This window comes from Corvus hawaiiensis, chromosome 5 (genome assembly GCF_020740725.1).
Source record: "Corvus hawaiiensis isolate bCorHaw1 chromosome 5, bCorHaw1.pri.cur, whole genome shotgun sequence".
Lineage (NCBI taxonomy): Eukaryota > Metazoa > Chordata > Aves > Passeriformes > Corvidae > Corvus > Corvus hawaiiensis.
In genome coordinates, this window is record NC_063217.1 from 59,721,290 (window position 1) to 59,746,688 (window position 25,399).

General features: G+C 40.6%; 1 protein-coding gene across 5 annotated transcripts in view; it reads right to left on the minus strand.

The window, feature by feature from the left end:
• Positions 1–25,399, minus strand: part of ZNF827 (zinc finger protein 827) — a 100,714-nt gene that overhangs the window by 41,068 nt on the left and 34,247 nt on the right. For all 5 annotated transcript variants that reach the window (XR_007203668.1, XM_048303822.1, XM_048303821.1 and 2 more), the window contains exons 4-5: positions 19,553–20,024; positions 8,554–8,787 (exon numbers count right to left, since the gene is read on the minus strand). Coding sequence is in view for 4 of the 5 variants with exons in the window: in XM_048303822.1 (XP_048159779.1) it covers positions 8,554–8,787; positions 19,553–20,024 (706 nt within the window). In the remaining variant the exon portion in view is untranslated. The remainder of the gene's footprint in view (positions 1–8,553; positions 8,788–19,552; positions 20,025–25,399) is intronic.

The following is a 25,399-nucleotide window of genomic DNA, read 5'->3' on the forward strand; positions in this document are numbered from 1 at the left end:
TAAGGTTATGCCCATACCTGTCTCACCACATAGGCAGTCAAACTCCAGCTTCTTGAAGATTATTTTCCCTTCTGTGCTGTTCATTGCAGAGCAAGGTGATAGCCCTTATTTCTTTACATAGGTATCTCACACAGTTATAGTGCAGCTAAAGCTTTTCAAGTCAAGTACAGGTACACAAAAAGGTCTCCCGGTTCAAATAATGAAAATCATTTTATCTTTGACTTTTATAGCAGACCTAGTAGATGAGCTGGTTAAATAATCTGCAATGTATCAGAATATGAAGTTAATACGAGAGTCACGTTTTTTTCTTCAGGTCAGATTTTTATAATAGTACAACAAAAATCCGTGGGCTAAAAAGACTCAAGTAGCTCAGAAGTATCCAGACCGTGATCTCCAAAATATGGCCTGCTATTCATTCAAAGCTAACCTGGGTGAGGCTCCGAATAACAGCACAGCAGTGCTGAGACACATGTGGCAAAAGATGAACTAAGTCACCTAATATGTCTTTTTCTGCCATTAACTTTGTGATACAGAAACACCTTAACAAAATAAGAGAAAACAGAGAAAATTATTTTACACATGGATGTACTTATCAACCAACAGAGATGCTGTTTCTTTACAGAGCAGTGTAACTTTTAATCATCTAATCTATGAAAGCCTTAATTAATGTCATCCCATTCACATAGAGTGAGACGATTTTCCACATCAGATATGAGAAATAGAGTACTGGACAGGCTTGTTCCAGGAGGAAGCAATTTCTTCCAGTTTTCAGGTTCTCTGGCATTCACAAGTGCAAAGAACCACAAAGTAGTGATATGTGCTAAAAAAACCCCCCCAAACCTAGAAGAGCAGAAACATACAACAATACTTGTGCTACCTAAAAGCTCAGGGTACAACATTTACCCCTGAAGGCCTGACAGTATCACCTCAATAAGATGTAGTAGTAAGAGTACTTCTGAAATTTAGCCTTAGGCAACACCTCTCTCCAGCCTAGGACAGAGGCTGGCAAGTTCTAGAAAGACCATATTCAATCTCTGAAAATTGAGGCTATCACAATCCAGTCCCCACTGAGCACAAGTCAGCAAAATGCCCTTGTGGCATCCCAGGCCAACCATATTTTGGGCCACTTTATCAGATCTGCAGCCATCAGGCAGAGGGAGGAGATTCTTACCCTCTGTTCTGCATTTACGAGGCTGCATTTAGGGTATTGTGCCCTATCTGGGGCTCCCCGGTACAGGACAGACACTGACATCCCAGAGCACGTTCAGAAGGCAACCAAGGCTGTCAGAGGGCTGCTACAAGACAGAAGAGGAGAACAGCTGCAAAAACTGGATTTGTTCAGCCTCAAGAAGACAACACTAAGGGGACACTTTGTTGCTGTTGACAGCTCTCTAAGGAATAAAGGGAAGGTGTAGAGAAGCTAAAGTCAGACTTCTCTCAGAAATACACAGTGATGAGTCAACAGACAAGTTGGAACATGGGGAATTCTGTTTATACATACAGGAAAAAGTATTCCCATCAGGATGGTGAAATACTGACACACGTTGCTGAGAGAGGTTCGGTTTTCCATCCCTGAATACATTCAAAACTTGGTGAGACCCTCAGCAGCCTGCCCTTATTGGATCTGCTTTGAGCAAAGGTCTGGAATAAATGACCCTGGAGGTTCCCTCCAAACAAAATTATTTCCTGAACCTTCGGCACCAGGCCAGCTGTGGGTTTATCTTGCAGAACTTTCAAAAGGAAGGTAACACTTGTTCTAATGCAGCACTAGAAATTTTTCTTAATGTCTACTCCAAACTTCCCAAGCTGCAGCTGGCACCCCTTCCTTTACCATCTGCCACCAGGGAGAAGAGGCTAACTCCACCACTTTCCCAAGTTTCCTTCAAGTAGGTGCAGGCTGCAATTAGATCGGCCTTCAGTTCCCCTGTGCCAGACTGAACAGGCTCAGTTCCCTTGATGCCTCTCAGCAGAGGGAAGCCATGACCTGATGGACCTGATCAGAAGGTTTGGAACACTCTCCCTGTGGAGACAGGCTGACAGAGCTGGGCTTGTTCAGCCTGGAGAAGGGAATGCTCCAGGGAAACCTTACAGCAACCTTTCATTACTCAAAGCTGATTTGTAAGGTGAGGACAGACTGTTTAGCCTGTTGTGATACGACAAGAGGCAGTGGTTGTAAATTAAAAGAGGGTACATTCAGACTATATATAAGGGAAGACTTTTTTTACAATATGAGTGGTGAAACATGGGAACAGGTTGCCCAGAGAGGTGGTAAATGGCCCATTCCTGGAAATATTCAAGGTCAGGGGCTCTGAGCAACCTGAGTGTGTTGAAGACGTCCCTGGTCATTGCTGAGGGGTTGGACTGGATGACCTTTAAAGGTCCCTTCCATCCCAGACCATTTTGTGATTCCAGGCAGCACTCACATGCTCTGGAGGGGACACTGAACATACCCTTCCTAATGCAGCACACTCTGCTTTTCCCCTTATTTGAGATAGAAGTCAAAGGTAAGTGGATATATTTCATAAAAAACACAAGTCATGAAGTAATTATTGCTTTTGCTGATACAACAGCTGTCCAATAACCTTGCATTGCCAAAATCAAATGAACACTTGTTAAATCATTCATGTTTCTTCCCACCATTTTGTTTAAAACTCCACTCTGTGACTAAAATTCTAAGTTGCTCATATTTGCTGAAATGTCCATCAGCTTTACAAATCAACTTTATGAATCAACTTTGAAAAGAAAGCCTTTCCCATATGTCTCATAAATTGGACTGATGTACCAGTCTCCCCAGTGAAGCAGACAGGGGTAACTAGTGGGTCAACTTGTACCAACTTCAAAAGCTTTCAGCACAGAGAATCAGGCGTTTTGTTATGCTAATTGTTCTGATTTGCTAGAAATAAACATGCCCTAAAACAGCTTAAATAAAACCTCAGAGGTAGGGAACAGTTGGCGAGCCCTGAAGGTTCTGCTACAGAGACACAACAAGGAACATCTGATGTTCCCTAGGGCACTGTGCTTGATGCTTTATTTTGCTAGTACTTTTTACAAACTGCTGTTTTATATAAGACAACGTCAATGAATCAATGTAACAGGATCCTGCATTAAAAAAAAAAATCATGAAATGGCTCATATTTTTAAAAGTGGAACCTCTGAACTCCCATGTTACAGAATTTTGCAACTACAAGCTGCTTCACAGAAATGAGAGCCAAGGAAAAGAAATGGAGCAAATTAAAGCAATAGACTAATTAGAGTTGTGATAGACATCTGCTGCTCCTTCCATTTAAATGGCAGGATGGTGGTGCTTACCTGCAAGACCCTGCTTGAAGAACCTGGTTAAAATAAAAACCCAAAACACCCACTTGGCTAGTAGCAGGGTATAATCTGGCTATGTGACTTGCCGTGGTTTGCCATTTCTCTAGTTCCCACAAAGTCTTATTTCAGATCACACACTTCACCACTTACGTTCTGGGCTCCGACAGAAGCACCAAGGAACAACAGACTTCCCTGTATTTTGCCTCCTCTGCCCTTTATCAAGGCCTTGACAGCTCTCCTGCAATCAGTCCAGGTGCAGGGACTCTCACGAGGTACCAGCAACAGGGATCTCCAAAGAGCAGCCTAACTCCACACAGGCACTACCCAAAGCAGTCCACAATGTTGTGGAAAAGAAATATGCAGCAAGGTTAGTTCTGGCCTTTACCATATGCTAGAATTGTACTATCAGTCTTTTCCCCTCGTTTTACTCTTTTAAAATTGTTGTTCTAACCCATGTGATTTCAATTAAACGTATGATACAGTGTCAAAAAAATTAACTACAAGGCACGATATACAAAATTACCATAAACATTTCTAAGTGGATAAAGGCTTCATCAAAAAATGCCAAAAAACCCATCACACCCCTCCCCTGTAATAACCAGTTGTTCCAAAAGAGGAACTATCATATAATTAGGTGACAATAAATGGAGTTGATCAGGAATGCTTTTGGAACAGAGCAACACCTCACTTTGTGTGCTGAGGTCATGAAGTATGCACTAATTGCATGTGCAGACAACCCAAAATTAAGACACTTTGTTGGTACTGGTGTGTTACAAGAGAACACCGTGTGACCCGAGGATTGAAGAATAAAAAATCCAAAGGAACCAAACAGCACAAAGGTCACACATTTGCTTGGGATAACAAGGAGGTGTGCAGTACATGGGGAACTGACCCACTGAAAAAGAGAGGAGGAAAACACCCTCAGTTACTGCTGACATGCAAAATGAACACATTTCAAGAAGAGGATACATCTGAAATAAAGGTAAATGTGATTCAGACAACATTTCTAGGACATACTAATATCCCTGGGTAAAACATTACTTGAAAAGTGCTAGTAGCTGGGATAGAAATTATACTCCTCCAACTATGCATTCATTTTCAGACAAGAAGCCAGAACACTGTATGCTTCTAAAAGCTAATATGTGCCCCAAACATATCAGCAGCACGACTATTTCAGCAGAAAATGAGTTTTTCAGCTCTAAAATTGGCATGTAAATGCAAATATTTATTTTCAATTTCAATCTTCTCTGAAACCTACCTTTCAATTTATAAGACTGAGTGTATGAAACTGATCAGGAATCATTGAGGGCACCACTTAATTAAATATTTTGAGAAATAAATTAGCTTTTCCACAAAAGAGAACTTGTAAGAATGTAAAAAACAGTTATTCTAACTGATTTTATGCAATATTGAATGGGAATGTAAAATCTTGCAGGGATGGCACCCTTCCAAACAGAGATGACAGCAATTTGCCCCACTCCACTATCTCCTCAAATCTGTTTGCTCACCACTGGATCTAGTCTCAGTCAAAACTTAGCAATGGACAGAATTCCCACCTCACCTTTGTGCACTCATACATATCATGGTGCGAATTTTATTTTCTTCTGTAAACTGGAGGTTGAAAGTCTGCTTGAACTTTGCCTGGTAACTCCCAAGCACCATTTCTTTCAAATGGGCATTTGATTTATTCTGAAATAGCAGTTTGATTGTTAGGAAGATTTGTCCTCACCATTTGGATGGAAGTGGGTTCTGCCTAGACAGGCCCAAGAGACATGAGCCCTCTTAGCCTGGATAATCCTTTGGAAGAAGAGTGAGTAGGTATCACGCCTATGAACTGAATCCCAGGGGAACATGGGAGAGAGAGAACTGGTGTAAAAGGTCCAGTTCCACCAAAGTGATGTGCGGGCCTGATCTCACACTGGTCTTGTTGCTAGAAGCAAGCGTCCCAGCAGCCCGCCAGCTTGAAAGAGAGAGCCTTGTCTTGTAGAACTAAAGTAGCTGTGTGTGATTTTCTCTTGTTTCTGTCCATCTGCTTCTACAATGGCAACTAACAAATGTTCTGTTAATGTTCTACCACAGCAGAAGATGTTTATTATTCTAACTTTTCCTAGCTCTAGAGCCATTTCTGAGTGGCTGACAAATGGGGCCTGACAAGGGGCTGGTGATTTGGAGTAAATCTACCTTACAGTGCGTACCAGACCAAACCAGGCTCCAGAGCTGGAAAGGCCTTCCACTACCCTGTACAGCTAAGAGCTGGCAACATTAGCACCTCGTTTTGGGAAAAGAGGTTTCCCAGTGAAAAATATAAACCAGTTTATCCTTCACATGGAAGGAGATAGCAAGGTCTATGCCCAAATCCCAAGAGGCTCCCACCCACGAGGCTGAAACAATCAGCAATATTCTTGCTCAGGATAACAGCAGCACGTATGTCAGGAATGCAGGGAGCACAATACTATTATGTTGGAAATCCCTTGCTGAATTTGTATGTGGTGCAGGTTTTGGTGATTAGTATTACGCAGAAGAAAGGGAAAATAACAAAGCAAGAACACAATCCATTCAGTCCTAACCAAGAATATAAAGAGTCTGGAAGGACTTGACTCAAACCCAATAATAAAATATATCAAATCTAACAAGGGCACTTGACTGACGATTTCCCACAAAGAGTAAAACATCAAGATATACTCATTCCATTTTTTTTGTTTCTTTCCAGTAGCATGAAAAAGGAGGAAGTTTGTTCTTGTTTTCCCTTTAATCTGAAGAAGTAGCTCAGGAAGAAATGTGGATGCCCCATCCCTAGAAGTGTTCAAGGCCATATTGAATGAAGCTCTGAGCAATGTGTTCTAGTGGAAGATGTCCTTGCCCATGGCAGAGGGGCTGGAACCAGTTGATTGTAATCTATAACTCCCTGAAGGGAGGTTGTAGCCGGGGAAGTCTCTTCTCCTAAGCAACTAGCAACAGGACAAGAGGAAATAGCCTCAAGCTGCAGGAGGGGAGGTTCGGGCTGGACATCAGGAAGAATTCCTTCACAGAAAGGGTTGCCAAGCATTGGCACGGGCTGCCCAGGGAGGTGGTGAAGTCACCATCCCTAGAGGTGTTCAAGAAATGACTGGACATGGCACACAGGTGCTGTGGCCCAGGACAAGGTGGTGATCAGTCAATGGTTGGAGCCAATGATCTTGGTGGTCTTTTCCAGCCTAAATGATTCTGTCACCTTTAAGGTCCCTTCTATGATTCTATGAAGAAGTGGCTTAATTGTTTAAGTAAGGTCTAAGTCACCAAAACCAGGCTACAGAATTGCTTACAGTAGGTTGGGAAGTCCCAGTGATCTGGGAGTATTCTACCAGATAAAGATTAAAAAAAACCCCAAAAACCCACTAAAGAAGCCATTCATCTTAAATCTTCCCCTTGTAGTTGTCCTATATTAAACTGTATCTCAGTTTTCCTCTAGTGTTTTCCTCTACAGTTTCTGCCTTAGATGGTAATTCAGGGAAGTGCAAGTTGAAAACTGTCTGTGACAAACTGGGTGTAACCCCACCCCCTGGCTGATGACAGAATACTGACGGCAGGAACACCGACTTCATAAATCCTAGTCACTCTTCACCTCCTAATGTATGGATTAGCCAAAAAGACCACTGTCAGCAAAAACTGCTCAGTTCCTAAGAGCTTGTAAGAGAAATGTTACACTGGTATATTTCTTACTACAGTCTTTAAAGCCTGGGAGGTCCCAACACAAGCTGAAGACTTGACCAAGATTTTATACATGAAGGATTTCTCTCATATAAACAGGTATTTAAGGCACAAATATTCTAACATAATAGTCAGCAATAAAACAATTTAAAAACATCCTGCTTGTGCTGAACTCCAGACTGACAATCCAGACCACTTGTGTCTCTGAAGTACTTGACAAAACATTAAATTACGGAGCTCTTTCCTTATAGTTACATAAATTTATATGTACCAAGAAAAATAGTCACAGCTTAGCATTCATTAGGCTGCAAACTTTTGCTACCAAAACACCCCACTCAAACCAGTTACCAGCAGTAACAGTGAACTACACCAGTAACCAAATATTTAGTATTTGGGAGTCTGGGAAAAATCTGGAAACTGCTGCTCTGATCAGCTTTTGTACTTGGAAAGCCCTTTTTACACCACTAACATGGAAGGCTTGCAAATCAATGATTCAAATTCTTCTGCAATTATAGTGTGGAGGCATGAACAGGAGTGAATTAATTACATGTTTTATGGGGGAAATCCTAGTCAACTCAAGTCTTTCAGGTACAAATCTGAGCTCAAATTCAAGGTTGAGAGCATCCAATCGACAAATGATTGCAGGTAGGTTTGACAGGGATCTCAGAAGTTACTAAACTTTAAGTATTCCCACCAGCACTTCTTGCATGACTTTGGCATAATTAAAAAAAAGTCTTGTCCAGTTTTGGAGAAGACTTAAAATCTATCAGATCCAGTTCAGGTACAGAAGTACAAAACCCAGCCTGCCACACTGACTTTCATGTCTTGATCCTAAAATTGGTCTGTTAGAAGTTCAAAGCCTTTTCATCATTTACTTCACCTGATCCCAGTGGGAAGAATTCAACCCTTTTACTTTCTCTTAAACCTCAATTCTGACAGGTAGCCAAATCATAATTAGCAGAATATACATTTTTATTTGACTCCCTTCAGCTTTAACATTACCTGTGTGTGTACACTGTCTCCTTGTCTGGCAGAAGAATCTATCATTGAATCAATGTAGGCAAGTTCAAGTGGTCTTGCTAAATGCAGAAAGCTGGCTGAGTTTAGATAATTTTTTTTACCAGTGTATCTTGAAATTTTGAATACAATATATTGTCAGAAAAAACCAAAAGGCTTTAAAAGTCATATTTTATAAAGCTATGTCAGATGCAGTAAAGTACAGACACTTTCTTATGATGTTAATAAAGTGACACGTGAATAAATTGGTATTAACGTGGTTTTGTACATTTTCAAAATTATGGCACCTCAAAGCTTTAAGGCATCATTTCTTTTGACTTATTCCATAGTTATTGATATGAAAATCAGAGCAGAGATAATTAGATACTGTGGCTACAGGCCAAACGGAGATGTTTCATGTACACGACACTGTGCAGACAGGCCTTTTCAGTTGTTCTTTAGCTTACTACTAAAGCTGAACTTACCTTCTGCAAGGCAACCCTGCCAGCATACACAAAAAAATAATTAAGAAATTCAATATTATTAAATAGCTACCTGAGAGCTTCATGAGGAGCTCAGATGCTGCCTTGACTGACATGTCCTGCCTCATCACATTTGCCTGTGCTTCTTGTGGCTTGAGTTTCTCTTCGGGGATGTTTGGAGCTGAGGCTTCAGATTCTTGGCTGAACACATAGCTGGACTGAGACACAGCTGAACTTGCAGCTTCTTCATCCTTAGGCTCCTCCTTCACTTTAAAATTAGGAGTCAAGGGCTCTTTTTGATTTGCAGCTGTCAAGAGAAGGAAAGAAGTAAGACTTAGTGTAATATATAATCCTGGAGCAGCTAGTAACAGGAAGAAACCATAACCTGAGAAATGCTAGAGCAGGTACTGGAAGCAGACACATCACACTGTGCTCAAAGGTGCTTCAAGTGGCAAACAAACTTCTGCACCTTTTCTACAAAGGGAGTTTTGAAACATAAAAAATGCATGTACCAAAGCTCAAGAGAAGATCCTCTCACTTTTTTTCCTCTACTCCTCCTAAAAGCACTTCCCTGGTCAGTGGTTTGTAGGTCTTCTATAAGCTTGGTGGAAGTTTAAAACACCATTTCATGTAAGGGCAAATTTGGCAAAGCCCATGGATACGACATGTGAAGTTTTTAGAGCATGGTAGAGAGACAAGAGATGAGGAATAGGAAGATAGAAAACCTAAAGGGGAGTAAAAGGGAAAATGTAGCAAATTCTTAGGTCCTAAAAGTTGGTATGTTAAGAATGAGAACGGAGGGATTTTCAGAAAACAGCTCTGCACTGTTCCAAGTGCTATATCCATAGAAAGAAAGAGTAAGTTTAAAATATTCCTTTCAAATACTCCATCTAAGCAGCTGTACAGCCTCAGAGGAAAGTAAGGAGACTTTGGGGGGGCTGCTTAAAATTTACACACTGAGCAGCGCTGTTCTTGAAGGGTCTTTCTGATACCCTTTGACAGTAGTAGATCCTCTGCACTGTGTTTGATTAAAAGGATAAAACCGGAGCAGCTCTTAAACAATACTTCCAAGCCCAGCCAACATAAATTCATGGGCAGATGCATGACAAGCAGAAGGCTAAAGAAGTTGCATTATTTTTCAAGTAAATATTCTTATAACTTTTTTTATGTTTAACCATGAAGAGATACTTCCTTCCCTGCCTCCTTGAGACCTCTTCTTGACTGAAACGTCACTTCAAATTCCCAGTAACACACAGCAGATGATTCCTTGAGTGCCTTTAACTTTGGCGAGTTTACATCTTTCCCACCTCCCTAAACTTCTGTCTTTGCAAACACAAAAGACAGAGCATTGTCCCCAACAAAATCTGGCAACGTTTACTGCTTAAAGTCTTGGTCTACTTTCTCCTCCATAGCTTCTTACTTCTTACTCTCAAGGCCCCTCACTTTTCTGGCTTTTTTCCTCAGATACTCTCCTTCTCAGCAATTCCCCCAAAATTCCTAGAGAAACCAAATTCCTGATCCCACCATGGAGTGCTCACCATCTCCCAGAGACCCAAACTCTAAAATATGAGGTACAATTGCCATCTTTATCAGAACTAGACACTTAAATTTGCTACTTTGAGCCTTTGTTCATTTCCACACAGTTCAATTTTTGTTTTGTGTTTGTCTTTGGGGGTGTTCTAATAATTTTTCAAGCTACTGTATTACCCTGTACCACAACACATCTTTTCAATTTCTATTTCAGAGTTGTTTGATTTTCCTCCTTGTTGGTTGGCAAGCCGTTACCAAAGAACAGGACTAAGGCAAGTGGTATAATGAGTGCACACATAAGCAATGTGCACATACACATTAGTGCTACTCACTTCAGAAATTGCCTTACCTTATATCTAATTTTTAACATGACCTATAGACACTTCTACCAGCACAAGGAATTGCTTTTATTCTTTTTTTCTTAAGAAAAGACAAAGCAGAAATATGAAACATTAAAACTCTCAAGCCAGTCTTAACTTGACCTAGGTACTAACAAAAAAATTCTATCTATCTTTTTTATCCTGGCCTCAGTCTATTCTGGGGTTTGACCTGGGGTGATGAATGGTCACCAAAAAAAAAAAAAAATCCAAACCTTCTCTGCTGAATTACCTTCTGCTGTCCTTTGCTTTTACAACATGCCACTCCACCTGCTATGCTGATATGAAAAATAACTCCACCAGGATCTGAGTGCAACCGAGAGAGAGCAGTCTGCCTGAACTTTCAGAGAACATTGAGGAAAGAAAAAGTCTTTTAAATTTATTCATTTCAAAAAGGTAATAATTCAAATTTGTCCCAGAAAATAAAGGAAGCATGAGTCTGAGTAAAGAGGTAAAGATGACCCACTGAGAACAACCATTAACCTGTGGACCCAGCCTTGTCTCTGCCATGAACCAGAGCAGAAAACGAGCCAGGTAGAGGAAGCACTACAGGCTGGGTGAGCCTATACACTTTCACCATTTAAAATAGAGGTGATATTTAACTCACATGGATCAGTGTAAGTTTGCAACCATACACCATGGCAAAAGCATCCATAAACAAACAGAATCTCTGTAACAAAATTCATGTAATATCACAGACTTAAACAAGGAACTTACTTCAAGAGTTAGGTGCTATGGTATGCAGTGGCAGATACTTATTGGATCATCCTACCACAAGAAAAAGGATCAAAAGGAGGCCTTTTGGAAGAAATTAGCATTTTTTTTAAATCCTCTTATCACCAAGCCAAAAGTCAGCAGTCAGTTTGACCAAATACAAGGGCAGGTGTAAGGTGGTGCCTCTATGCTCTTCATTCCAGGGCATCCTCAAACCCTACTAAGAGAAGACAAGTTCTAATAGCTCAGAGGACCAGAAAATTCAAGGTAGATCATGTCAAAGTTTAAGTAGTTTAGTGGTAGTACAGTTCTTGGCCCCTCAATTCAGGAAGAAAACTGAGGGGCTGGAGTGAGTCCAGAGAAGGCAACAACAGAGCTGCTGAATGGTCTGGAGCACAAGTTTTATGAGAAGTGGCTGAGGGAGCTTGTTGGGGGTGTTCAGCATGGAGAAAAGGAGGCTCAGGGGTCACTATCACTCTCTACAACTCCCTGACAGGAAGCTGTAGCCATGTGGGGGTCAGTCTCCTGTCCCTGGCAGCCAGCGACAGGACAAGAGGAAATACTCCCAAACTATGCCAAGGGAAGTTCAGGTTGGTCATCAAGAAGAATTTCTTCCAGAAAGAGTGATTAGACATTGGAATGGGCTGCCCAGGGAGGTGGTGGAGTCACAATCCCTGAAGGTGTTTAAGGAAGACTGGACGTGGCACTCAGTGCTGTGGCCTGGTTGATAAGGGGGTGTTTGGTCATGGATTGGACTCAATGATCTCAAACATCTTTTCCAACATGACTGAGCCTATGAAGTGACAGATCCAGAACGAATTGAGTTCCCCTCCTTTCTTCTGTCCACCTTTCCCTTTCTCTCCCTACCCCATATGAGCTCACCCTCAGTGACAGCACATGCTGCTAGGAGCCACTGCCTCCTCACCCTTCTGAGCCATCATCCAGGCTAACAGTGATAACCAAAACCATGTTGGTAACAGGTCAACCAGCACAGCATCAGCCATAATCTAAATGAGCTCTTCATGAGATATGCATAATCTGTGTGTTTACAATACCTCACCTATGAGAAATATAAAACATAGTCAGGGTCCCCCAACCCAGAGGAAGGCCTGAAGGTGTGCCTTTGGCAGGATTACACGAAGGAAAAGAATCCCAGACTGTTGTTCTTACCTCAGTCACTGATTCTGCCTACTCTAGCTGCTTTGTTTTGGACAGAAGAGGGAATTAATAAATTAGGACAGAAGTAGAGTCTTATTTCTTTAATTAACTGGCAGCACATTCCTTGACCGATGTTTTCTAAAAAACAAATGTCTAAACTGTAGATAAATCACAAAAATAGAAGAGTTATTTGCCTTACTTTTCTTCCTCCAGAAAACAAAAACAAAATCAGACAACTACTGGGTCAGTTTCAAGCCAACTACTCCAATTAATAGGGTTTTTACTCTTTCTTGAAATAAGCAGATTCTAATGTAAATGAAGCCTAAAACAGAAGGACAAATAAAAATGGGGTGGTTGTCTCATCTATCAGATCCATACATTAAAGCTAGAGGGGAAAAAAACCCACAGCATAAAAAAGACCCCCTAAACAACAGAAGTCCCCACCACTCTTGCCTCTGTCCCATCTTGGATCCACAACTATGGACAAAATTGGTAACACATGGGAAATAGCAAGTATAATGCATCCACTAGCCCTTTTAGGGAAAACAATAAACAGATGTAATAAAAAAAACATTGCAAATAAGGGAAATAAAAGTTTACTATGACCAGTTTTTAAAAATCCCATGACTGAGGATTCCTAAAAAAATTCAAACTAGACAAGAATTAAAAAGAGTATGTTGAAGATCATTAAAGTATATTTGAACAACAAAATTATTACTCCCCAGAAGGAAGAGTATCTTCCACCTACATACAAAAATAGATACACACACATCTCCTTAATTTGTATTTAATTTACATTCATTCTGAACAGCAGTGAGAACAGAATGAAGGATGTGTTGTCTGCAGACTGAATAAAAAAAACTCCCAGCAATTTAATTTTGAAATACACAGCGAGGAAACAAAACAAACCCACATAGCAAATGAAACCAACAGGCAGGAATCTCTCAAGCATGGTGGATAATGCTCCATTTGTTCCATTCCATATCCAGAAAAAACACAGATCAAAGAATATTCCAGACTGCTGATTTTTATCTTCCCGGCAACTGGAATCATTTGAGCCATTTGGCAAAAGTAGATGATGAAAGTTGTAACACTTTCCTGAAACTGCCAAATGCCACAAGAAAAGCTTTGGGTATCTGCCACTAATCTGAAACGCTCTGGTAGAAGCTGCTAACTCCATCAGTCCACTTAAGAGGATTTCTAAATGCCCAAAATGTTTATAACTGAAAGAGGAAAAATGGGCTGATTACTTCCAAGCCAAGCTCAATATTACAAGTCACAATCAGCAAGAAGTTGGTCACAGTTCCATCTGTCTGAAAGAAGATGAGGAAGAAAACAGAATCCACAACAAAAATTCTGCCATGAAAAGGCCATGAGAAAAAGCATCCACGGAGTCTGGGTTGAAGGGAACCGTGATGACAATGACACAGTACATCACTACACCTTCGTATAATTTTATCAGTGATGCCAGACTACAGCTACAGAGATTAGAGACCAGTCATGGCTGAGGAAAAAGCTAACTATCCTGATCATCTTTAAAGCTGCTCTGTGTTTAGGGAGCTGGAGTCAAGCACAATGAGAGACAGCAAAGGAGAATGACCAGGCCTGCTGCTGTGCCCTCAAAATTTCACCATGTTCTAATCCAGGTGGAATGGAGGAATTAGGCAAATTGCTAAGGCAGGTGTAGAACCACACATCTCTCCCAATGCCCCAAGATGTCTGCTACGCAGCCAAAGTCCCACAGGCTGAAAAAGGCTGTAGCATCAGCCAAGACCATCTCCTCCTTTCCAGGTAAAAACCAAAACAGCAGCAGAACAGGTAAGGTTGTGAGGAAGCTGGAGAAAAGTGAGAGAGGAGTGAAAGGAGCAAGGAGGAATTTGTTGCTGATAAGAAAGAATTACTTGCAGTATGGGAATGTCTTCTCTCTACAAAGGAGCAAAAACAGAGGAGGAGAAACACCACCAGACCGACCTTTGTATTTATTTAAGAAAACAAAAAACAAACCAAACAATCAGAGATGATTGAACTAACAGTGTTTTCAAATCCCATTTTGGATGGATGTGAGAGAAAGGCTCATGAGCTCGGACTTCTGCCCAGAGTAATGGTGTATTCAGGGAAGCAAAAGAGCCATCAGCCTAGTCCAGTCCTATACTCCAAATGTGAGAGCTTGTGTAGACGTTAAACCTAAATTGTAAGCACAAACTTGGTCCAGAATCATATTGCTGGCTTCTTTTAAGTTGTATTGGACTGAGTGCACAAAAAAAGGGAGTTTCTTATTCTGCATTTTTAATTGCTGAATTAAAACAGAGACTACACTGTTTTATCTTGCTAAATTCTATATATTCCTTCAAGCTGTAAAACATGACGGGTGGGATTTTGAGGATGCTGGGAAATTGTGGTTGCAAGACTAGAAATTGCTGAAAAGAGATTAAAAGGGTGATGATACATCAGTAGCAAAAACTAGAACAAGATTTTATTTGCCTAAGTTTTAAGTAGATGTGCTATTGCCCCTTCACAATTTTATTTCAAACAAAAGGTCTATATGGAAACCAGGAAAATGCAAATCTGGAGAGACTTCAAAGAGAGAACATGATGACGTCAGGGGTATTTACACTGACAGAAGCATTATGGGATTCACAGTATTTTTAAATTAAGGACATGGCTCAATAATTGCCAGTCCTGTGCACTTACATATTCTAATTGAAATTTTACATTCTGACATAAACTACAAATCCTAAATATAGACAGTGTGGTCTTTTCTTTGGAACTTGCTACTCAAATACATCAATTATGGCAATTTAATTGGACATGCTTTTATTTTATTAAAAATAGCTGTTCGAAGACTTCAAGCCAGCCAGTTCAGTACTGTCAATGGCAAATGATAAAACATTTCAAATTACTTGTGTTACCTTTAAGGAATGCAGTAATTTTCGAGAGCCAAACAGAACATATAATCTAAGTGATTACTTAGCTTATCTACTAAAACACTGTACATAGCTGTCTGATGATTTACTCTTTCATTATTCCATTAATGGAATCAGCTAATAAAACATGAATGCGGAGCCCAAATATTTTGGACAGTCACCAAAGTCCCATGGTGGCTTTATTTCCCAAAATAAAGACTTGACTCCTTGCACGACAGCAGATATGACTTAAACTGGGAGAAAAGAGTTTCTAATTGATTTAACACGGCCAGCCCCAAACCCTCAGCATTTTTGCTCCTTTCTCCTGTCTTTTTTAAAGTTGTTTCATGCAGGTAACTCGGGGAACATAAAAAGAACAGCAGAAGCAAGGCACACTTGATACCACTCCACAAGATGAAGAGACCTGCTTGCTGGAGCAATGCACTTGTTTAAACACAGAGAGGTGGGGAGAGAGGCCAGCAATGAAGGATGTGTACCAATTATGTTTCCACACAGAATCCCACTGAGAACAATAGTGCAAGAATCCCATTCATTTTGTTGGGATTCATTTATTTCCGAATGTTAAAAGTTACTGCAGCACATAATGTAGCCACAGTAATAGCATCACTAGGGTCCACTGGCCATTGTAGTTTGGATCATTGTGAAAGACATTTTTTATTACCAAAAAAACCCCCAACAAAACCCAAGCCTCAAAAGTGGGTGGAAGGACACCAGTATTTAAAGAGATGTGCTGTATAATGTCTGCCACTGAAACCCTTGAAACAGGAAAACCAAAAACTCTTCAAATTAAGATATGAATGCTGTTAGAAAGTTTCAAAATGGAATTAATGGACTGGGGGAGGAAAACATTCTGGCAAAGCACTGATACAGCAAAACACTGGGAAAACTTAAAGTGTACAAGCAAGCCTCCTGAAATCAGAGGGGGGAAGATTTGAAGGTAAAGACATGCCCATGCTTAAATACTCCTCTGTCAATGTGTTAAGAGTCACCTGCTAATTGTCTTTACAAATAAATCTGAATGAAATTTCAGAGAACCCTTTTAAATTTCTTGTGAATTTAAAAGCCTCCCCTACCTTATACTAGGGCCTAGAGAATAGAATCTGGAAAGAAAATTTCAAAATTTGTTCTAATTTTTAGATTTACATTTGGTGATTTGTGTTAAGCATTATTTCATAAAACACATAACTGAAGATCTTTCTAGCAAGCAATGGCACAGAATTGGGGATGAAGTGGTCTCCAAAAGGTCCACACCAGTATTTCTCAATCTCTTTAAATCTAAAGCTCCCCTGAGCCTCTCTGAAAAAAACCTGAGTGGCTGTTTTGAGCAGTGTCACCATAACTCATCTCTGGCCCACTCCAAATCAGGTCTGTCTTTGAACATCTTTATTTTTTTTCCCAATTTGCATCTCTACATCTTGCTGCTTGTTTTTGTTTGGATGACATTTCTTGCCACTGCTTATGACATCCCATGGTCCACTGATTGAGATACACAGATTTAGTCCATCTTACTGCCTAATATGTGACCAGCCATAAACAGGCAGCTGTTTTTACATTTCTCCAGTGGCAGAGATGCCACAATCTCTCCAGCCAAACTATCACAGAGGTACAAATACCTCAGCTTGGGAAAGATTTTCCTAATGCTAACTTAAACCTTACAGCAATACGGTCCTGTTACTTTTTGTCCTAATTACAATGATTTTATGATTATTTACTATAATCTCCATTCTCCTGAAAACTGTGCGAAGGTACGTGGAAAACAAAGAGGTGATTGGTGAGAGCCAGCGTGGCTTCACCAGGGGCAAATCATGCCTGGCCAATTTTGGTGGCTTTCCCTGGTGGACAGGGGCACCTTGTCTACCTGGACTAGCGCCAAGCATTTGGCACTGTCACATATGACACCCCTGTCTCTGGAGAGACATGGATATGATGGATGAACTTCAGCAGGTTTCCCATGCAACTGGAAGTATACAAACTGACACCAAGCAAAAAGAGGAGCAATAAACATTGGCAAGCAAAAATAAATGTTCATTTAGAACATCAATATTCAATAAGAATAAATGCCAAATTCTAGAAGTCTTTACATCTATCTACTACTTCCTTCTTAGCCACAAGGCCTGTCAGAGAAGAAAATTAGATTGTTTTGACATAATTTGGTCTCGAAAAATCTGTGTTAGCTCTTACAACTGGCATATACAATTTGAGATGTCAAAAGATTTATATCATTGGAAAGGTAGGGCAAATAATTGAAGCTCTGATGGGCCTAACAAGACTGCTGTAATAAAGAAATCACTCAAAGGAACTCCGTTCAGCAGAGCAAGCCGTCAAAGCTGCAGCTAATACTCAGCCAACTTGCTAAAAGAGAATTACTTCTACTCCAAATTTATGCACTCGGTATTGAGGAAAGCATGAACTAAATGTATGGAACACAATATAAATCTCAGAAGAAAAGAAATTCCCTTCCTTCCGACGTTGCTCTTTTGGTGTAGCAAATTTGGTGACTGGCAGTACGTTTTAATCCAAATACGCGCACTTCCGAAATTACAGATACATCTCGCTCCCCCAGCGACTTTATAACATGTTGCTAGGTAACAGTGCATACAAGTCAGGTTTCAAGACCTTTAGTAAGTCACCATAAAATAACTGCATAGGCCTTTTGCATGAATAATGTACACTTGTATCTTTTCTCTGATGCCAATAGATCAGACACTGAAAACATGACCGTCCGCCAAACTGGGAACAGTTTCCCATCAACTGCTACATGAAAAGCTGCACACCAAATTGTTGCATGTTCTCTCAGTGTCCAGGCTTTCCCCACTCTCCTGCACTCTGCTCTCATTGCTGCTACACGCAGCCATCATGAGCACCACCCTCCCCAGGCCAGCCCTGATGACGTGCAGAGCCTCTTCGTGCACAGCAACCCAAATTTAAGATCGACATCGGAACAACAACATGTGTGGGACAGCTGTTTGACAGTGCAAGATGGATTTCATATCAAGTCCAAATTTGAAACTCAAGTACAGAAACGTACAAGCAAATCAAAACAGACTCATCCTGCCCGCTTTCTGTCAGTCAGAGCAATAATTTATATTGACAGATTATTTAATTTTTTTTCAGGGGTAAGTCCTGTGGCTTCTTCCAACCAACACAGCAAACCATCTGTGCCAGCCCAATTCACCTCCTGCTTGCCCTCAGCTGTTTTCTCTTTTTCTGGCTGGCTTCATGAAGCCTCAGTCTTGATTTCTTGTATTAACCCATTCTATTCCATTCCTCACTGAACTGTGATCCCAAAGGTAGAAAGATCTGGGAAGATGAGGAGAGAAGGATTTTCCTAAACAAATGGCTGTGTTTTCACCAAGGCTGGGCATTAAGACAGAGCTATTTCCTTAGTTTACCTGACAACAAAATTTGCTCAAATATAACTTACTTTCCATTTAAAGAAGAAAGCTGACATTATTTTCTATTGAAAAGGTTACCTTCTGTCTCCAATGTCTAAAACTTCCCATAAGGATTGAGATCTCCTTGTGAAACAGAAGTTTCTTGAGTGACATTTTTCCTGACTTCTTTCTCTTCAAAAATTCAAGGCCAATTTTGAAAACATTTGGCATAGAACACCTCCCCAGCATATCAACTGTTCTGAACTATTCAGTCAAATCAATAAAAGAGCACATAAAATATAACAGATCCACCCTAAACACATCCTACACTTCAGTCTCACATATGAATACCATTCTTAAAGCAATAATCTAACAGTGAGAAAACACTAAACACATGCTTGGCATTAGATATGGAGTTCAATTAAAATAATAATAATAATAATTAAAAAAAGAAAAGCTGTACATGAATCTCTAGGACAACTCTTCTTTTAAAAGTGTTAACAACAAAACCCAAAAGCAGTAACATTCACACTTCACATGTATTTACTACATAGACCTCAAATACTATTTGGAAAGGAAGGTGACCAATACTTTATTGGTCCTTTTTAACAGATGGGTAAAGGCAGAGAACTTAAGAACTGAATTTTTGAACATGCTGGACACCTTGGTGACCCTCAGTGATTTCAGACTAGAACTACAGGTATTCAGCATGCCTGGAAAACACACCACAAGAGATTTGCCAAGGTAAACGCTAATGAACATGAAAGCCTGGATAAACAGTTCTCACTCCTAATCCCAGCAATTAAACAGCAAAACCCCTCTCTTCTCACTGCTTCCCCTCTGCCCTCCACCATACACCTCTTCTATCAAAAGAAACAAGGAATTATAAGTTAAGAAGGTACAATTTTTTCTCCTTGCAATTCCATGACTTAACAAACCCAAGACAAAGTGTCTCTTAGCTCCTAAAGGAGCAGTCAATGCTGCTGTTCAATTACCTGACAGCTTCATAAGAAAATCTGATGCCATCTTGACAGAGATATCTTGGCTGAATAGTGCTGATGCTGTATTGGCCACAAAGTCAGAGGAGTCTTTCAGCTTTGTGTTGTTGGGGGCTCTGTCAACAGTGCTAAGAGCAAAAGGTGCAGCTGAGGCGCCAGTGTCATCTTTGGGCTCTTCTTTCACCAGCAAAGGTGGAACCCCCCCACCAGGCTGCCCAGCCACATCAGGTGTTTTGGATACAGTGAGGTCAGGCCCTGCTCCTTCCCTCTGTGGTCCCGGGCAGGAGTCACTGTTTAGCTGTGGTGACCCCTTCACCTCAGTTTCTGGCATTTCCTCCTTCACTTTAGACTCTGTCCTGAGGAAATGTTGATGGCAACGCATGTGGAGTTTCAGGCTGAAGTGGCGGGAGGACGTAAAAGGGCATAGCTGGCATTGGAAGGTCTCACCCCTGTCTTGGTGCTGATGAACCTGGTTCAAGAGGTGAAAGATAAAAGCATATATTAAGCCAAGCAGATTAATAGCATTGTAGAAATCTCAACTCTGCATTTCTCACACCATTTAAAAAAAAAGGAAATATTAACTAATGAGTGAACTCTTCATTCTGAGCACTTGGAAAGTGGTCGGACACCAAGAACAGTAGGATTCTTTCACACAAGTTAAAGAACATAAACATCAGACTCAAGTGAAAACAAAAAAATCAGGAACATCTGTTTCTGCAGCTTGGAAATCATGAAGTCTGCTTTAGATCAAACAACCCTTACAACCAGATCCTGATGACCTGTCAGTGCATAAAGACTTCCAAGCTATAACTAATAGCTTTCTTGATTAAAAAACAAATATAACTCTGTGCAACCTAACTAATAAAAATTGTTCAGAGCGACCCAGCAAAAAAAAAACAAACAACCCAACCAGTACAGCAATGTCCATCATTGATTTATGTATCATTAGAGTAAAAACACAGCACCTGGCAATACTGAGGAGCTATTGAAACAGTTTGCTGCAAATTAATTCTACCAGAAAATAAACAGCTCTTCTATGATAAAATGGAAGCACGAGAGATGGTGGCTGCCATCTCTCTCTGTCTAGTTTATCAGTCAATTAAGGATCACAGTTAATCTTACTGCCCTCATATTTTGACTACAGGCTCTTTGTCACAGAGCCTGCATGCTCCAGTATGAATACAATGCCTGGTATCCTCAGGCTTGATCCCGATTACCTTTTAAAGGGAACTCCATCCATCTGTATGTAATGGCTCACATATTATATGAACAGACACACTCATTAAACTATATAAGCTATATACATATAATTACACAATGTCTTGCTTCATACAGTACTCATTAAAGGGAAGGAACAACTGAGCCCAGCATAGTAACAGCAGGGCTGTTGAAAAATCTTTTCGCTATGGCTTTACAAATAAATTTTAAATCCTGACAGCAGCACTCCAGGCTACTCCCTGCAAAAAAGCTGGCAAATGCATACATTTGTTCCTTACTAATAGATGAACATGTGATCAGGGCACACTGGCACCAGCTGAGCTCCACACATTCGCTTTCACTTGTGACTCAAGTTGGTTGGAAACATTTCAGTGAGACAGATTTTTGTTGGAAAATGGCAATTTGTTGAATGCAAAATATTTCACCTGAAACATGGAGAGGTTTGATGAACTCTTGGCAGACAAGGTGTGATTCCCCTACCCTACTGAATGGCACTCTTCCTTCTCCCTGCTACCTGGGCTTGGCTCAGAAGCAGCCAGCTGTGCCAGGGATCCAAGGCTTCCTGCTACAGCCTGGGAGTCCAAAAGCCCTGAGGGCAGCAGATCTACTGAGGGAACTTGGAAAACCTAGCTTTAGCTAAGGCTTTCAGCACCTTCCAGTCTCCTGCAGAGCTGAGATCTAGATCCTGAGGACCCTGGTGCAGACACTGCAGAGCTCCGGGGTTAAGGGCAGCATCTCCCAAACAGGGCTCTGGAAGAATTCAGGCTGGACTCTCCCATGGCTGTAGACTTGGCCTGATTCATTTCCTATATAGTAAGAGGAATTCAGTCACAAGCTCAGATCCAGGATTTCCAGCTCTACACAATCCCTCAACTCAGGTCTGCTAAAATGTGAAGCTGGGAGATGTCCCTCTTTTTGTACATTTTGCATTCAGTGAAGACACATTTCACCAGTGCTGTGTAGCTTTTCATTCAGTGGTTCTTTGGGGGCTCTGGAGGTGCTAGACAGATAGCAAGAGAGAATTTCTCTTGACCAGAATGAAATTCTCAATACTGTATAAGCATGACATTTACACACAAAGCAATGCTGGAATCTTATAATTGCACCTGACAATGACCAAAAAAAAAAAAAAAAAAAAAAGGAAGTAGCTAATGCTAACCTAACACAGATTTAAAGTAATCTTGCAGAAGAATAGCAGCACAATAAATTCTAAATATTAGTAGCAGTTTACAATGAAAATGCCAAGCAGATTGCCTTTCTACACTACTGGAAGCAGGATGGTCTGTGAGCACAGCAGTGTGTAAGCACTCTTCACAGAGAACACCAAGATGTACTCAGGGCAGCGAGCACCCTCACCATGGCAACTTTATCTCTTACACCCACAGATTCTGTGTGCCAGGGTTTCTCTCCAGGATCCCCTTCAATCAACATGTCCCTGCCTATGTATTTAACCACATCTTCCAGAGGCCCCTATCACATCCATCAATACGATGCCTTCAGAAGGCTGACACTGCTGCAGGCGGGTGACAAAGCCTGTGTGGGAGCCCACCTTCTCTCCCTGGGAGTATGGCATGCCACCCCTGCAATATCTTTTGAGAATGGATGAAAATAGGAGCCACTGATTCATCTGATTTGGATTTTTTTCTCCTGCCCAAAGACAGTAAATTCATCACCAATGGATTTCTCATAAAATAAAGAATGTTTATAACTCATAGCCAAGAAATGACAGAGTTCAAACCCAAACATTTTGAGTATTGAAAGGAAAAATTTTAGATCTAGAAAAAGAAAAAAAACCCATTAAGCCAAATATTTACCCCCAAATGTCCAGAGTCTATTCCCACCAGAAGATTTTAACTTCTATTTTCAAAAATAAATAATAATAATTTAAAAATCTGAACACTAGAGCAATTTCAGCTTTGCTTTAAAGGAAAAGCTGTCCCTTATTTGCCCATTCAACAGCAGCTAAAAAAGCCAAGAATTGCCACTCTTTGCCATTTGGGGGGAAAAGTCAAGGCAGCAACTACTTGCTGCCGAATAAAAAACAAGAAACCCTGTAGAGCTACACAGAAAACCACAGGGGAGATTCAGGCCACGCAGAGTTACAGTCCAAAAAAGCTGCCTGCTCCCTCCAAGAGGCAGAGAATGGCTCTTACACTGTGCTAATGCTACCCAAACCATCAGATGTCTTCTTTAGACTCAAACAGGCTCTTCCTGCAAGAACCACAGGCAGGAGGAGACAAGAGGGCAGCTGGCAGGTTTTCCCCAAAGTGCCAGTCTGAGCCCAGCTGCTGCCAGATTTGGATGTCTCTGAATTACGCTGCAACAAACCACAGTGCACAACCTGCTCATACACAATGCTTCTTTCAAAATCCCATAAAACTACTGTTTGACTTATGCCAGAACCACTTAAGGGCTTCTGGCTTCAGAGTTTATTTCCTTTAACCACGGATGTTCTCCTTGACTTACCAAAGTACTTGTATCGTCTTTATTTTAACCCTACAGCCTGCCCAGTCTCAAATGATATTTTGTGGTTCTGCAGTTTTTTCAGTGTGTGCTTGCTATGACACATGCAGTAATTTTCAACAATTATAGTGTCCTCACGAACTTTATGCCCTGTTTGAGGACTTGGGTACAAGTTATCTATTAGTCAAAAAATTTTAATTTTTGTTTCTCTCAGTTTCTCTTGCTGCCTCCTCATTCTCACGTTACAAGAAAGAAAAAAAGAGGCCATTCAGTTTATCTTCTCTATCAAACATTATTCTGATCACACATCTCTCACCCTCCTGGCAGTCCCATTCTTTTCAGCTTCTTTCTCCAAAGGGAGTCCTTTCTTGCCATCCCACTAATAATTTTCACTGCCAGCTTTTAAAGCCCCTTCCATTCTCATATCTTTTTTGATGCAGTGACCAGGAGTGGCAGCATACCATATGCTAATAGTAACATTGTTACATTTTCAGTGTTATTTCTGTTTTATTCTCCAGACACTCAAATATCTAATGTGCCAAGAAAAGGTTTTCATTGAACTGTCTACAACAATATCCAGATATTTTTCCTGAGCAGTTACAGTTCATTATATCTGACAGCCAGGTGCATTATTAGACTCTGGTTTCCAAGGTACAGTACCTTCTATTTGTCAACAATAACTTCATTTGCCCCCTTGTTTATCAGCCAGCCAGCCTCCTTTTGTTCCCTTTCAAGATTTGCTTTTCTTAATCTCAGTTCATGCACATAAGGTTGTACCATCTATAATTCTCTTACCCACAGTCATCACTCTGTGTAGATCACATTTGCTAAAATATGCACAATTCCACTTTTAGTAATGGAACACCCCTCTGTTAGCCTTTTGTCATGCTTAAAATTGCTAATTCCTTCCTACCCTTTGTTTTACCATCTCTTGGTGAATTTCTAATTTGCCATAGTACATCACACTGCTTAATTTATTTGGCAGCTTCTCTGTGAGAAGCTTTGCCAAAGGCTTTTTTCATAGACCACATAAATTTCCACTGATTCTTAAGTCCGTGATTTTCCTGACATGCTCAAAACATCTTAGTAGAGGAACACACAATTTTCTTTTACAGAAACCACATGTCCCTATCCTATCACATCATTTGTATCACTGTGCTGGGTTTTCTGTTACTTTTTTTTTTTGTGGACCTTGTAACTTTCCTGGTATCATAAGCCACTTCTTAAATCATCTTTTCATACTTAAAAGCAACATCCCTGCTGATTTACCAGCCATACAGATGTGGCACAGTTACAAATATATGTGATCCCACCCAAGAGGGTAAAACAGGAGTAGGGGTGAGGAAAAGGGTGACACAGGCACATCCTGCAAGTTTTGTAGTGCTGCTAAAGTTGATCTTTTCCCTTCCCTAAAGCTGGGTAATGCTTTGCACAGACTCTCCTTTCTGGTGATGAGACACAGGCATTCACATTTCATTTGTGGGATTTAACTAGGGTTTTTTGCTATTATTTTAAAAATTGACTACACTTTCCATTTTACATCTATCAGGTGCCCTCTTTTCATTTCATGCTCTTTTCTAACAAATTCCCTCATTTTTAAAATTTTGCATTTTCAAAAGTTGAGTGCTACGGTGCTAGTTTTGATATGATCCTTCCCCTCAGGACACATGTTATTAATATAATATTTTCTTTTTTAAACTATTTCCTTGCTTTGCTTGAGAACAAAGGGGGGAAAAAAGCCTCTCTCCAGGGCTGGACTGGACGAGGTGTTAAAAAAATTATTTTTTGAAAATATTTAAGGTAGCAATGCATATCCTGTCTTATCCTTGTCTCATATGCAAAAAGTGCAACTAAAAGGTAGATACTTTAAGTCACTTGTGGTACCTGTCTGAGACTCTGGGCACAGATCTCGTGTGTTGAAAAGCTGTGCAAGTTTGCATTACCTCCCCTCAGCTGATGGGGAGGTCACGGAATCACAGGTGCCTCCCAGGGCTCCTAAAGTTTAACTTAAAAATAAACAAAACCCTCTCCCATAAAACACAGCCAGCCTCCCTCTCCCAAGAAGGTGAAGATGCTTTAAAAAGAACCAGTCCCATACTTCACACCAAAGTGGATTAGGAAAGCTTATTCAGTTGTCTGACAGTAGCTGAGGAAGAAAGAGGG